The 16,770-nt window shown below is 34.6% G+C and overlaps 1 protein-coding gene across 1 annotated transcript in view; it reads right to left on the bottom strand.

Moving 5' to 3' along the window:
- Smp_148690 (serine/threonine kinase) overlaps window positions 1-16,770 on the bottom strand; it is a gene marked incomplete at its 5' end in the record, with an annotated part of 32,652 nt that overhangs the window by 2,624 nt on the left and 13,258 nt on the right. Inside the window, 17 exons of the mRNA XM_018794728.1 lie at window positions 1,475-1,940; window positions 2,062-2,474; window positions 2,560-2,634; window positions 3,161-3,266; window positions 3,499-3,602; window positions 3,747-3,866; window positions 4,318-4,476; window positions 5,883-6,024; window positions 6,701-6,792; window positions 7,950-8,066; window positions 8,679-9,065; window positions 9,950-10,073; window positions 10,282-10,385; window positions 11,314-11,521; window positions 12,932-13,451; window positions 14,007-14,160; window positions 14,223-14,432. Of these exons, the coding sequence (XP_018649111.1) occupies window positions 1,475-1,940; window positions 2,062-2,474; window positions 2,560-2,634; window positions 3,161-3,266; window positions 3,499-3,602; window positions 3,747-3,866; window positions 4,318-4,476; window positions 5,883-6,024; window positions 6,701-6,792; window positions 7,950-8,066; window positions 8,679-9,065; window positions 9,950-10,073; window positions 10,282-10,385; window positions 11,314-11,521; window positions 12,932-13,451; window positions 14,007-14,160; window positions 14,223-14,432 (3,501 nt within the window). The remainder of the gene's footprint in view (window positions 1-1,474; window positions 1,941-2,061; window positions 2,475-2,559; window positions 2,635-3,160; window positions 3,267-3,498; window positions 3,603-3,746; window positions 3,867-4,317; window positions 4,477-5,882; window positions 6,025-6,700; window positions 6,793-7,949; window positions 8,067-8,678; window positions 9,066-9,949; window positions 10,074-10,281; window positions 10,386-11,313; window positions 11,522-12,931; window positions 13,452-14,006; window positions 14,161-14,222; window positions 14,433-16,770) is intronic.

The raw sequence follows: 16,770 nt of genomic DNA, 5'->3' as shown, positions 1-16,770 counted from the left end.
GATTATTTGACTCTGAGGTTGGCCAAAGTAGGAGAAAACGGTTGAAGATATTTCCTTTGTATATATGGCTCTAGTTTCTTAATCTGGACGGCTACTGTTTCTGCCGTTTGAAGGACTTTGAGTTTAAGAGGCTTTGGCGAAAAATTACCGACTCGATAAATAATCGGAAAAAGATTGACTTATACTGGTACTATGACGAGTTTGCCCTAAATTGGCCAAAATCGAGCTGTTCAATTTCTTCACTAGGCCTTTGCTTAGCCACATTGGGAGGAGTTCGCGAGTACGAAAATGAAATACATAAAATACTCACGAAGTAATGAGCTATATCAAGCCTTATTCCCTGAGAAATAATAGCTTTTGGTGAAGAATCTATAGGAGGGCAGAATATTGCTTTGAGTGAAAAAATCTGATTTAATTTATGAACTTAGAAGATTAATACAGCAATGATTTAAGGTGTTGTCTATCAGCCTCACTAAATAAAACATTTAAAATTAGATCCATTTGGAGCAGTTTTAGCAGCCAGATAGTAGTATTCGCATAGTTTATATAATAAGCATATATATAAATAAGGGTGGTTATTGAATCTACGTTCAATCTAAAAATCCACTGATCAATGTTAAGTAATGATAAATAGATGGGAAAAACTATAATGGTTTAAGACTTTTAGGTAGAACAGCATTGGGGCTTACTCTGAATAAATGTTATGTATTGTAATTTCACAAAACATTTTGAACATAATGGTCAGAATTTAATTAACGCTATAATATAGTTGATTTGATAAATTCGCAGTAATAATGATTCTGTCAGTTGAACGAACAACAGTGTGATCTCTCTTTGTAATGTAATTATGTCTTAATATTTATTTTTAAAGAGATATAAACACTTTTAAATCTCACTCTTTCATCTGTGGATGAATATAAACGAACTTTATGTACACTGTATTTACAAAAGTGACGATTATAACGACTCTTTACTTTTAAATTTAATTATCAATATAACTCAGGGCATATATATTATGTTAATTCTACACTTGTATAAACCTTATTTTCAATTTAACAAAAGAAAAGAAACATGTCACATTATCGAAAGTGATGAAATGATGCACTGACTTAAAACATTTCAGAGTACATGAAACTGCACTGCAGTATTCGGTATATGTAAACAATTACAATAAAGTATTAATTGTATTGAAATAGAGTATTGACAGAATTCTATGTCTACTAAGATAGGTTATAATTTAGTTGGAGAATTAATTTATACAGAGAACTGAATTCTCATGGTTATTTCAGATAACTTGTGTTTTTTTTTGATGAATAAACCAATATTTATTCATAACTTAGAGAAGAGAAAAGTACAAATGATTTGGGATGAAATAAACGTTATATGATTGGATTTATGCCTGGAAATCGACAACTTTAAAACTAGCAAAATGTAAATTATTTTCATAGCAAAACTATTCAGTTGAGAAACTTACTTTACTTAATTCCGGTTTATTATTATCATCTGCCCAACCTACATGGATCTTTGATCGATTTCTGTGCCATGAATGATCACGGACAAATTTTACTGGACCAGCTGGAGCAGAACTGGCTGTACTTGGAGCGGAAGATGTACTACCAGTATTTGACACATTATCACTTGCTCTAGGTGGTCGACCATGTGGAACAGCAAAGGTTGAAGGAGCAGGAAACGGAAGTCCATCGTCAAAATCAGCATCATCAGCAGAATATAAATCATATCCTAGCGGATCATAATCTTCCATGTAACACTCATCAGATGCTGATGTATAATAAGGTGCATTTACAGAATAATCTACCTTAACGGGCATGGTAGAATGCTTTTTGAAGTTAAGACGTGTTTTACTCATCATCTTTTGTAAACGACTAGGTTGTCTTGTAAACTCATTAGATGATAAATATTCAGGATTATCAGGATTAGATCTGTAGTTAAAACATATAATATTAAAAAGTTAATCTTAGCGTAGACAGAGTAAAAATGAACACAACTAAAACTTATATTATAAAATGAGAAGTCTTAATAGACAATACAAGTCAAGCTTACTCAATCTTTCCTTCACGTTTACGATGTTTACTGAAAAAAGCAGATGCAGCTGAAATCAAAGGAGCACCTGGTCGACGACTTTTAGAACTTATAAATTTACTAGCCCGTCGTTTTCCACCTTCAGAATTTTGATAATCTGAACCACTATCGGCAGAGCAATTACGATGAGTGTTATTGAATTCTGGAGGTAGAAGACCACGCATATGATTGATCAACTTTCCTTGTTGTTCTGTAATAGTGGAAAGACGGTGAACTTCACGTTCAAGAGCTTGCTGCGTTGCTTCGCCTAGTTCTTTAGCTCGCACTGTTGCCATTTCTGACTCTCGAGCCTCTTGACGAGCAGTATCACGTTGACTGAGAAGTTGTGTATTATTAAGACGAAGTCGTTCAACTTGAGTCCGCAGTTGATCTATCTGAAATATAAAATTAATGAAATTTAATTTGACAGTTTGTTTCGATGAAACAAAAACTGAACAATGAAAGTAGAAAAAAACCTACCTCGTCTTGGAGTAATTGCTTCTCATCAGTGAGAGTAACTATTTGATTATGCACTTCAGATGAATTTTCAGCCGTCTGTACAATATGAAAATTGATATACGGAAGTAATTAACAGCGATGTACAGGATATGAAGTTAAACTATTGAAAATATAATATATACTTCATAGAAATAAGTTGTATTTTAAAATCATAGGGACCTCCTTTAGAAGTCTTCATTACTATCTATTGAAATTTATACAGATGTGAAACGAGAAGTGGTTGACACTTGCATAAATAAGTAATATTATCTTTAAATATCCTTCGATGTGTGAAAAATTGAATGTTAAGTTTAGCTTTGAATTTTCTGACTTTTTAGTGTACAACTTGTAAACAAAATACAGTATATAAAACAGTTCACAAGACTAGTTTTGTGGTGATTAACTTAACAATACAATCAAAGTGTGACGCTTAATCGATGAGAATTCAGCTCTGAAACAACAGGAAAACCTGATACTCAGCTTACAACTCTTATATCAAATCATTAATACACTGATGAAAAGACGTGGTGTTGTACGAAAATAAACAGGTGGTCTGACTGCAAGAGTTATCAACAGGACTCACACGACCTACAGCAATAGAAGACTGCAATTGATCATGTCGTGTTCGTAGAAGCGTCACTTCTTGCTGCAAGTCAGAAATCTCACGTTCATAGTTGGCTACGCGTTCTCTGAAAGTAAACAACAAATAATGAAGTTATAGTGAATAGAATCCATGAAACACTTGTCAATAATCATACATTATTTGACTGTTTACTAAAATGGAATATCAGTAGCAAGAATACACGAGGAAAAATAAACCACAGGTAAAGTAACTTAAGAAATATAGTTCATGCAAACATACAAAAACAATGTTTTAAACATTTTCCAACACAAAAGGAAACATATAAAAAAGACATTTACCGTAATAATTCCTCATTTTTTTTATAATGAATAAGTTCAGTTTGAGCAGTTCTCAACTGAGATCTTGTCGATTCGAATTCATTTCTCATTTGATCAAGAATAAGCTGTTTCGCAAGAAAAAAACAAAGGTCAAAAGACAACATTAGACTATTAAAATCACCTACGTCAACTTGAAATAACTACAATGCAATAAGATGTATACTAGATTAGAAACAGTTTCAAAAAATATCTAAACAGTGAAAGTATACCGTTTGATTATGTGTCGTATTTAATCTTTCCAGTCGAAGCGTTGCTTCACGAAGAGAAATTTCAGCAGATTCTTTTTTCATTATCGCGTCATTCAGTTGTAGTTGCATATCTGATAAGCGCTAAAATAATTTAAGGAAAAAAAGACAAAATAATAAGCAAACAGGAGAATGATCTTCAAAAAAAACCTCAACTCTATCAAAAACATTAAAATGATACACAAATTTGAAAATGAATCATCATGTGTGAAAAGTCTTAAAAATTAGGATAACAGCTTCAAAATCTTTCGAAACTAATTAAAACAACCAATTCCATGTCCATCACAGAATATATTGCTTTAGTTACATGATGCAAAGTATTAGAAAAGGTAAAAGAAAATGTCATTTACAAAAGCAGATTGTCAGTTAAACGATACAATATGTCATCAGTCATATTAATCTATATCAACTGAGACTTTTAGTTAGATATCAACTTACAGACAAAAACATCTAAAACGACAGTGAAATGCTATATAATTGATGGGTATATTATGTAAAAGAGTTGTACTGAATGAAGTATTTCAATTTAACCAACCTGAGAGTCGATTGCTGAAAGTGAAACTAAACGACCACGTTCAGTAAGCATAACTGCAATTTGATCTCGTAGACTTTTCAACTGCGTTTCTGCTTTATCTGCTCGTTCTTCTAATTGACGACGTTCAGATTGTTTAGCATTAAATAAATGCTCTTTCTCCTTAACAAAAATGGAAAAATTATTAGATAACTACAAATTGTTGGAGAAATATGTGAAATTGACATTACAAAATGAAAATCAATACATTTAGTACGATTACAGGAATACAATCAAGCTACAGAAATAACAGTTCAAGTGAACAGATAAGTAAAATAAGGTTAAAACGGCAAAAAGGTAACAACGTGATATATCAGTCAGTCAGCCAACTGCAGCGTAGGACCAGGCACATATATGCATCGGTCCAAGATGCCATACCTCATTAGCACAACAAGATGAACACCAAATTCATTAAAGTAGTTAATATAATGGTGACAATATATAGAAGATTGTATATGAGGATATAGTAAAGAAAGAAAGAAATGAAGCAATTTCAATCTCATGGTTTAGGGAAAGACAGAGAGTGTATACACCTACACCATTGTGATCGATTCTGAGCCATGTCACACAGAGTCTACAACCATTGGTTGCGATAGTCACGCGGACCTCAACCAAGTAATCTGCATCTACCAACATGGCTCATACTAGAGGTTAGTGGCTTCAAGCACTGATGCCATGTTTTGGTTTGGCCGCTACTAACTCTCTTCCAATCATCCCTATTACTAGTCAGCATTGCACGTCGTGGTAATCGGTGTTCATGCATACGTAACACGTGGTCCAACCATCTCAGTCGATGAAGATTCACAACCTCATCAACTGATTTACCATCATTCCATAAAACCCTGAGTCTAACCTCACTATTACTTACCCGGTGATCCCAGCAGATGCTGGCAATATTTCTAAGACATCTGTGGTCAAATACTAGTAGTTTACAAGTATCTTCTACTCTTAATGAACGCATTTCACAGCTGTAAAGTAGAACAAAACGAACTGCCGCGCAGTATACTCGTCCCTTAATTGATAGAAGGATACCTCGCCTTCGACATAGGTGACGTAAATTGGCAAAAGCCAAACGAGCTGTTTGCATCCGTGCTGAGATTTCGTCACACACCAACTCATTAGGGCTGATCAGACTTCCAAGAAAAGTGAAGTTGTCGACGCGTTCGACTACTTCACTTCCTATCCTTAGTTCAGGTGTTGATGCAGGCCAGTCCTGGAGCAACAATTTAAATTTAGAGGAAGAGAATCTCATTGCAAATAACCCGGCATTGTTACTCAGTGTTACCAAAAGTCCCTGCATTTTATCAGTGTCTTCACCAAACAGGATTATGTCATCTGCGTATTCTAAGTCGATAAGTGGACCTTCCTGATTGTCAACTCGAATTCGTTTCATGGCTTCTAGAGCTGATTTAATCGCATTCTTCCCCATAGTAGTATACACATAGTATACACACATCAATCAATTTTAAAAATATCACTAAATAACTACGTATCAAACGATAAACAGGACTTAATTGAAGAGTACTTACTGTTCTTACATTATCCAACTGCTTTCTCAATTCACTTAATTCGGACCCATTTTGTTGTGTTGCTTCTTGCAAGGCATTTCTTAAAGCTGCAAGTTCTCGTTCCACTTCCTTATTACGTTCAACCAACAGATTGAGTTGACCACTAATATTAAAAAGAAAAACCATCATCAACTGTATCAGTAGCTATGAGAAAACAAAACTTCAATGTTCAATGGCAGTAATCGAAAAGTTATCACTTGTTTTTTTCACAGTCTACTACAACTTGATATCGACTAACGAGATGAATTGTTTAGTTTAACGAAAATCCTTTATCGATTTCGCAATGTACAAGTGAGGCATTACAAAAAGAAAAGCAAAACAGATAATGGAAATACGGCTAATATGATAGTGGCAATCTCTCTTTTTCTCTCTCATCTTAATAACGATTTTAAACACAATGGCCATTAACAATACAACATCGTATCTTCTAATTCGGAATAGCGGATCGAAACAAAGAATAAAAATACATTACGTAAACAGATTTTGAAATAACCTAGGTGTTTAATGAAGAGGGTGATTTAGTATTTTACCACTGAAAGTAGGTAACCAACAATCATTGTATTCTTGGGGGACGTAGCTAAATTTTTATGAGGTACTGGTAAAATTTACAATGAAGCATATAAACAACACAAAAGATACTACAAGTAAACAAGTATTCTACCGAGTTCATACATGAATATATCATTGATGGACAAATCATTTCGTTCCGAGATAATTTTGATAATAAAAAGATATATTTTAAAAATCAAAATTAGATTTAAAATTACAAAAGAGCTTACGATTGTGTTTGTAATTCAGATGAATTATTCTGTTGTTTTTGCACTGAGTTAAGCGTCAATTGTTCAAGTTTCTCTGTAATCTCTTTGTTTTTCTATAAGACAAAAAGTGAATTAGTAAAATAAAGAAAATCGAGTGAATGTATGGAATACGTACGTTGACCCCAATCCCTTAAAGTAACAAATATAACTTGATAAGAATTCAAATAATTGATATAATGGTAACAAGTCAAAGATCATAGCCAGTCAGTTAGCTATAAGCAACGTAAGACCTAGTACTTATGAGTATCGGTTCAAGTTTTCATACCAAACCATTAGTATAGTGAGATGAGGTTATCAAGACAAATGTAAGTGGTAGAAGTAATAACAGAAAAGATTGAGGATGAATAAAGTGATTCGACAAGAAAGAATGAATTTAAGGAATACAAAATACAAAACAGCTTTGAAATTCAAGATGTAAGGGAAGACAGAGAGTGAAAGCATCTGCACTGTTTCGATTACTTATGAGTCCTACCACCTGATGTCTCCAACCCCTGGTTACGATGACTGAGTACTCCAACCAAATAGTCTGAGTCTATCAAAAAGGCTTAGTACACAAGTCAGTGATCTTCTGAATTGATGAAACATCGTAGTTTGACTATCCCTAGCTTTTTTTCAACTTATTCCTACACCAGAGCGATGCCCATCAATTATTTTACTGAGGATGACGAAAAAATATTTAAAGACTCAGATAAAAGAAAAACAAAATATTATAAATAATACGAGTTTTCCAGTTAACTTAATCAAACGGAGAATCATCTACATACTTTGGCTATAAGATTTTTAAAATCAATTTTAAGCATAGTCATTCAAAGCTAGTGAACTACATTGGCACAAATATACGAAAGTTCATTACGTAACAGAGATTGAAGACAATGACAAGTTTGCCTATCTTTTACAAAAAATGACGGTAAATACAAAGGTTATGGCTTTAAAGGTTTTTCACTGACTGGAACTCGAAAACATTAATTAATCATAGTATCAACTATATCGTGAGACGAAAACGCTCATTCCAGACAACAACATTATCTAGGTAACTCGTTAACAATTGTTGTTGTGCAACATATCTAAACTGCTATGGTCGCATGTAAAGAAAATTAACTTTCTAAAGCTACAAGTTACATAACTTCGGACTGAGAAGTTCTATTTCCCCTCTTCAAGAATCTGGGACGAAAGTAATTTGCATAAAACTAGTTTATTAGCGATGACAAACCTTTTCTTCTTCTTTTAACCTATCTCGTGCTGAAAAGTATTTGTCTTCAAATTGCAAGAACTTCTGGTGTAAATCACGTTGATAATCTTTTGAATCCTCAAGTTTTTGTTTCAATTCCTGCGGAAATGAAAATTAAAACGGTTAGTTATAAAGACTCTTATACTAGTTGAGTACAACTACAAAAGCAAGCTTTGCGTCATACGACAACTGCTAATTTTTCGACGCTCGATTAGACGACACTAACATAGGAAATATGAAGACGATGTGAAACACAACTATACCCAGACACGTTCAGTGTACTGGGCTTATAAGCTACATCAATATACAAAGATTACCCGGGACTCTTTACGTGGGACGGTTTTTCAACGTGATACTCACATGGTAACGGATAATTATTGGGTGTAACAAACTCAATTATGCAAAAATCTAATTAAAAAACTATCTTTCTGCATAAAATTAGGTTTTCGACCACACTATCAATAAACGAGACTTAAATATCACAAACTGAGAATGTGATATTAGCACTTACACAAAGGAGAAAATCACTATTTTGTTTGAATGACTGTGTCAATTGACGGATGAAAGAGAACTCACAATTGATACATCAAACTGCTAACAAGTACATGATCTATGTTTGATATTACGTTCATTAAGAAACGTATAACCCCGTTTGTCGTTAAGCAGATATTTTTGAATGATTATAAGTTAAATAACAGAGAAAAAACTAACTTTAATTTCCCAGTTAAGATTGTTCTCGGTTTCACGATAACGACGTTGATCTGCAATTAATCCATCAATAGTTTCCACTAATTGATTAACTTGCTGCTTTGATTCATCTAAAGCTTTTTTCAGCTCAGCATTATTCGATTCCAATGCATAACATGATTGTCTTGCACGATTGGAAGCATGTTTAAATTGTTTGAGAGCGAAATTGATAAGACGATGAACTAATTCATAGCCAATAAGATTATCTGATGAATTAGATGTACGTATAGTTGACAGTGAAACATCAGCGAGCATTTCAGGTGTTGTGTAAACTGTAGGTGGACATAGTGTGGTTAACAGATCAAGTAAATCTGCTTCTGTAAAATTACTTGGCAAATTCGAAAGACGAGACTGGGATTAAAAAGTAGAATAAAATCACAGAGTGTTGAATTACGATAAGTTTCTTACAATGTGAAAGAAATAGCCATAAAATAATAATAATAACATTTACGGACCTATAACTTGAAAATACGGTAATGAGATGGTGGAGAAAACAAGCTGTCCATTATATGTACAGAAATTTGAACAACGTACTTCCACCTGGAGTTTATACTGTCACTCAGAAGAACAATGAAAGCTTCACGACTAAACCAACTAGCTCAGAGAACGAAACTCCATATCATACTGATTTAGAAATGGAATTTAACCCTTAAGAAATTTTGTGCATCAATAATACTAACCTATGCAGTAAATAGTTTTCTGAGCTTAGAATTCGATAAGTATCGGTTGTTTGAATCTTCCCACTTATGTTTAGGAGTGGAACTAACCAATTTCATTTCGGAATATGTGCCTTAATATTGCCATTAATTTACAAGCACCTGAACCAGAGACGACTGGTCACTAGCAGTGGAATCCAAGGTGCGTGTTTCGTCCTATCTGGTACTCGTCAAATGGATGTACCTGCGTTCCAGAGTCGATGCTTACTTCGAAACTCAAACGGAGATATCTAGGCAATTTGCACAGGATGCATATATTCCAAAAGAAATTGATCAACTGCATAGATTAGTTCGAGCCGTGGAATAAACATCAACTCTGCGATGCAAGTAAACCTAGCCAACGAGTCCCAAACAGGACGGAACGCGCATTCTGGATTCTACTGCTAGCCACCAATTATTTCTGTTTAGAGTTTGAATTCATGATTTGTAAGAAATACTCAAGCAACAAAATAACGTACATTATCTTACAACAAAAGATTATACTATGATCATAATACTAAAAAGAGCAAAAAAGCATACAACAGCGTGTTGCAATTGATCCACAATAGCTTGTGCTTGTTGGCAACTTTGTACCGAAGCAGTCAAACGAACGTTTTCTTCTTGAAGGTGTTTTATTCGAGAATTCAAATGACCAACAGTAGACCTATTACAAACAAAAAAGGAACGACATATAATATGAGTCTAAGATTAGTAACTATCGTCAAGGAACAAATTGAAAGCTGAAACAACAGAAAACCTCATTTAAATCTTAGGAACAATAATAATTACATAATATCATATAGAAATGCACTTCAGTAAAAAAATTTCACACAAAAAACCCTAATTATATGAAAGTGAATTAGAAAACTAACTTTTCCTTCTCAACGACTGTATCAGAAAGAACACGTACAGCTTCATTAATTTCTTTTAAGACATGACCATTGTCGAATGCACTTAATAATCGTTGACGTAAATCCTATACGCAACATAAATAAACAACGTGAATTACACAAACAGATTGTCTTACAGACATACACAGAAGAGATACAACAAATAAATGATATATATATATATATATATATATATATATCAAGTTACTATTATGTATTAGTTAAAATCACAAGGGCCATAAAGAAAACACAAATAGACAAATAAAGCAACGAAATTGTAAAATGGTTTTATTTACTGACTAAACGTCATTTAACGAGTTAACAAAAAAACCTACAATAACTAGGGAGTTATTTTAATTGACCTTAAAGAATTAAAGAAATTATAACACGAAATAAGATCAACCTTTGCAACGACCATATGCTTAAACTTTCCAACTAGTTAGCAACTAAAAGTATTTATGTAGATCTTGTCTAAATATTTTGTAAGAACATGTGAGTGAACATATAAAAAAAATTATTTTAAACAAATGTTAAATATAAATAGACTTAGTACTGACTACTTTTTGTCTCTTAACAAAACCAAAAAAACAATAAAGGACATAATTCTGTTTTGACGATAGAACCTAGGATAAGGATATGTTGAAAATAAATAAGCTGTTTTTTTTAAATGTACTATGAATACAAGTATACACAAAAATGATGAAGACTAGTACTGACAACCAAACATTCAGAAGTATCCAGTGATATAATTGACGAAGCCAAATAGTGCTCTTAAAATTGACTAGATGAATAAATAGTTTTAGTACGAAAAAAGCAGAACAGACAAAACAATCACGTTTTGAAAGTAAAATATCATGAAAGATTTAAATAAATTATTGTGAAAACATGTAAATGACACAAATACTGCAAACAATGATATGAATTTCGTTAATGATTGACAAACTAGCGGAAAATAAAGTAACAATCGACCCATAACAAGATTATATATAAAAAAAATTGTAAGAATCGACATACCTCAGACTCTTTATTCTGTAGTTGTAATTGTTCAATTTGTTCACATAATTGTCGATTACGCTGCTGAAGTTCAGATAAACTGACAATTTCAGGATCACTTGTTTTTCTGGCATCTTTGAGTCGCTCAACTTCAGAACAACCAATGCTATATCTAAGTGATGTAGATAATGAGTCTTGGCGTTCACTAAATGCCCGTCTGTAAGGTGTGCTATATTAATAATGAAGCAGGAGAAACAATAATACAATAATAATAATAAAGGTGGAAGTTCCTAAGGTAGAAATAATAATGAGGAATATAACATATGCTACAACTTGCTGATTAATTGTAACTTTCTTTTCCACATTAATTATAGACTTTATATTCACTAAGGCAAACTGTGAGCTACGACACATAGAAGAGTCTGTATAAAACGGTTAATTGGTTTCAAATAATGGCATTATAAACGTAATATGAAAAGGTGTAACAAATTATGCGGTTGTATTATTCAAATTTACCGGATTGAAAAATGTTTAGATCCTATTTAACCTCAAAAGTGGAAATTTCAGTATTGTCATCATAAAGTAACTAACTAATTGACATATTCAAAGAAGCTATTGATATTGAAAATCTTTCAAGGAGAAAGTCGCAGTAGCAAACATGTGAAAAAGACAAGAATGATAACTGATTGTAGAACGAAATAGCAAGAAACAACCAATTGTATACCATCAGAATAGTTACCATTTCTACACTTCAACATTATGGGTGTGGACGAAAGCAGACAAAAAAGAATAAATGTTATCCGTACTTGATAAATTAGTCGCATTACCTGATTAATCATTATTTCTGTCAATTTTAATGTAAAGCAATGAATGACCATATTTATGTAACATACCGTAATACATTAAAACTGCATTTAAAGGATAGATAACCATTCAACAAAGAATTTAGTTTCAAGGCCCAAGTATAAATTTCCGATAACAATAAAAATATATCATAACATTAAATCTGACTTGTAGAGAAGTCAAATTTGATAGGTTAAAAATTGCTGTAGTAAAAATACACTAATTTTTAAACAAAATATTCAACTAAGTCATTTGATAAAAAGTATTACAATAAGATTGAAACTTAGTCCTTCACGGTTATGTCCCTTATTGATCCTCTAGTGGATTACAAGTACAAGAAGAAGACTGTTTAAAAAACTCTACAATTCATGAGCAACATACGAATAAAAACTGTTTGGGACCATTTGTGGGTACTAATCCAAACAAACAGGACGCAACTATTGAGAATTGTGATCTGTTTGAATAACGACCTAAGTTTATGTGAAACGACATGAAAGTAAAATATGAGAATGAGATATGTCTATTGGAAGTACCAAGTATCTCGGTAGTGAAGGTTTATCAACAAGATGACCAAACAACGACCATATTCAACGTCCTGAATCAACTGAAGCAGCTACCACACACATTGTTGCAAGTTAGAAAACAGAAGACAATGACAACTAGCAAGAGATTTTGGAGACTGTTATTTGGAAGTGTTAACAAAACAGGAATAGTCCGGATAGACCAACAGTATTGGCAAATGAAATGCTAACAAAAAGGTTATAACTCGAGTATTTGGAATATACTAAGAGATTACCTGATATTAGCTATTACTGATGTTCCAACATGAGCAACGGCAGTCGAATGAACCTGTTTCTTGGAAAGGTTTCCGAATAATACCAATCCAGGTGTATACGTATATCCCAAGAATGGTAAGTCTCGGACACACTCAGAACCCTCCCATTCTATATCTTCTATTTCTTCAATTTCTTCATTTATTGGTACAGCAGCAGCCTCTTGAATTGCTTTTCTTTTTAATACTTCGGAAGACAATGGCGATTTATGTGGATTAATATTTTCTTGATTTACATCATTCAAAATTTCAGTATCTAAAGGCTTTACCAGAACAGTTTCGTCTTCTTCGTTTTCTTCATTGTTTAAGGTAGCACACTGAGTGACATATCCATCTTGAACAGATGACTTTGTATAACGTATTGGGGAAAATGTCTGATTTCTAGAAACATCCAATATAGCTTCATCACGAGCACGAGAGCCACCGCCAGAAAAATTTGAAACATCGTCTAACTCACCAACTGGGGGCAAGTATGGAGGGGTGACTATACAAAACGAGACAACAGGAATTATAAATAATGAAAACTCAAGATGGGTATACAATTAAAACGTACATTTAGGAATTTCGAGTCATATTGCTGTCCAAAGAAAGCCATGAAACTCATCACCCTATAGACACATTTTGCTGTAACTCAGCTTTAAATCATGCATATTGAATACAAGTAATGTGGAGAATTGTGGCTTATCGACAACATCAATGAATGACCAATTATTGACAGAAATAGACTTAACACAAATATAGTTTGAGACAACCAGCAGTGATGTTCCCCGAAAGGTAAAGGAAGACACATAAGAGGCTTATAATGGTAGAAAGACTTTGCGATTTACTGAAACAAAAAGACCTATAGGATTAGTGATTAAGTATACACTTGGTTGAGGATGCACTGAAGAAATACATATTGAGAAATACGTCTGGAATTTTATCACCGACACTTTTGCCTCAATGTAGACTTTGATCAAAATATTCAATCCACCAAGTAAAAAACATAAATTACTAATTATCAGGATTTTTAAAAGAAATAACTAACAAAATAACTAACCTTGTCTCAATGCAGAGAAATCAATATCTTTGAAAAATGGATGCATAACAACATCTTCATAACTTAACCGTTTTGATGGACTAACAATCAGTGATTTAATCAAATGAATAGCACAATCTGTTATTTCAGCGGTTGCAGGAAACTTTAATGTTTTCTAAAAAAAAACATTAAAATAAAGAATTATTTGATTAAACAGATCATAATGAAAGAAATTACCCGATAATCCATAATTTTCTGCATCATTGCATCATCATCTTCATCGTAGAAAGGCGTTTGTCCATAAAATAATTCATACAATAAGACACCAATCGCCCAATAATCGAATTCAGGACCGACAAGTAATGGTTCTTGATTATGCCGTCCACGTTGTCGTAGAAGTTCAATGTTCAAATATTCTTTTGTCCCAACCATCGTAGGACAGACACACTAATAATGTCAATCAAAAAAAGAACAATCAGACTAACTCAGCACGTGAACATATGTTTATGTTATAGTGCTTAAAATAAAAATGACAGTCGATTAAAAAGTCATTAAATCAAAAACGGTTAAACATTATTGTAACATCTAAACAGATTTCTCTAACCAACTGGATGACTGATTGATGAATAACCAAAGTATGTATTATATTTCTTGTCAAAGGAATTAATATGCGGACTGAATGAAGAGTTACAATTAAATCTGGTTTCATTAAATACAGACGACTTAGTAGGTATGTAGGGGGAAGTGTATTTATTTTTGCAGTCTTTTTTTAATAGAAAAGACGAACGTTTAGAGAACAATAACATGTACCAATGCATTAACAACACAAAAACCAGCCTAAACACGATTCAACTAGAGAAAAGATAAAATGAAAAATTTAACATTTTGGGTCGAAACAATTTATGACAGAAATTGGTCTGTCGAAATCAAGTAAATGACATTCTTAGTTATTAGTTTGTATCTAACATGACTCACTCTGACTGGGTATTATTGAATGAATGGCAACACTTCATAATTATAATAAGGTGGTTGTTCTCTTCCATGTACTACCTATCATATTAAAGCGATGTAGCATAGCACTCGAGAAAATGAACAGAAACTATTGACCCGACCGTTGCTGCTACCTTGACGTGGTGGTCGGGCTTGCCTATCGTGATGATCCAATCGAGCTATGCTGGCTGGAACAATCGTTCCTCAAGGTCCTACCATGCCAGACAGGTCGGTTGAAGAGCGGTGAGACTAAAAGCAGCAATCCCAAGGTCCGAAGGCGAAGTCGTACTGCTGACTGTACAGAGGTGTGAAAGCAGTAAGGTGTTTCCTTCAGACAACCAGCATGACAGCGATGCTGCCTTCCCACAAGGAGGGGTGGGGTTAGAAAAGGTCGACCCTAAAAATGCACACCTCGCCTTATCCCACGGATTTCCGTCTCCGGCGGTAAGGACTTTTGAAGAACGGAGCTAACACGTCAAAAATCCCCCACAAAAAGGCCGTGCGTGACCGGCCTCAAGCAGATGTCCCTTGGGCACTGCGGTCACGCTCCCAGGTCGTTAAGACCAACACTAATCCAACTTCTTTTTCAGGTCCCTCAAGAAATACCCTTCCACGGTGTGGGCAGCCGGGAAGTGATACTAGCCCTCATACCCTTAACTGCACACAAGACCAAGTTGGTCGCTTTCAAATCCTTCCTACACCTAATAACTCTGTTATCTCCTCGACTAACCCTTCCCACGTCCTTTTATCGCGTCGCACCGCTAGGGCAAACGATTCGAGTACACAGAACGTTATTCCTGGTCTCTTGAAACCACGCTCTAAACTACATATAGGAACTTTTAATGTCCGAACATTGTGCCAAATAGGACAACAGGCTTCCTTAGCTAGAACTCTAGAATCTTACACCATCGATGTGTGCTGCGTCTCCGAAACGCGCATACAAGATCCGAGTAGTGTCATTCATTTGACCGCACCTAATCAAAATAAAGAACCATCTCGATACACGCTCCGTGTATCTGGAAGCCCTGACGCTGCTTCCCGTGGCCTCGCTGGAGTAGGTATAGCATTAAGTCCTAGGGCAGAACTAGCTCTTTTAGACTGGATCCCAGTAGACAGTCGTCTATGCGCTGTTCGACTAAACGGATCAGTAAGGACTCGGAAAGATAGGGAAATTCGTCGTTGCCTCTTCGTCGTCTCTGCCTACTCTCCCACTGACTGCAGCTCAGACGATATAAAAGATGAGTTCTACCGGAAACTTTCTGACCTTCTCCGAGAAGCTAGGCGTTCTGATGTAGTAATAGTAGCCGGTGACTTTAATGCTCAAGTAGGTAAACTAAGTGAAAGGGAAGGACACCTGGGTGGTTCTTATGGTGTCATGGCGAAAAGAACCAGATAATGGCGACCGTCTGTTGCAGCTATGCTCAGATACCCGCCTATTTCTTGCAAATACTAACTTTAAGCATAAGGAAAAACATCTTTTGACCTGGCGACCCCCGAATTCGTCCCAACGTTGGACCCAATTAGATCACATCGCTATCAGCCACCGATGGAGGGGCTCGATAGAAGACTGTCGCTCATTCTGGGGCACATGCTTAGATTCAGATCATGCTCTAGTGCGAGCACGTATTTGTCTGCGTCTTACTGGACGTAGGAAAGACACTGCAGGGAAGCCTCTAAGGGTTCTACTTAATGGTAGGCCAGCAAAGAATATATTTCAGGCACCACTTGATTCGCAGTTCCTCGACCGTGTAAGTTGTTCCACCCCGAGGCAGCGTGGAATGACATCCGAAAAGCT

Source organism: Schistosoma mansoni, chromosome 1, assembly GCF_000237925.1.
Source record: "Schistosoma mansoni strain Puerto Rico chromosome 1, complete genome".
NCBI classification, from domain to species: Eukaryota; Metazoa; Platyhelminthes; class Trematoda; order Strigeidida; family Schistosomatidae; genus Schistosoma; species Schistosoma mansoni.
Note: the sequence above shows the minus strand (reverse complement) of the source record. Positions and strands in the feature narration are given on the sequence as shown.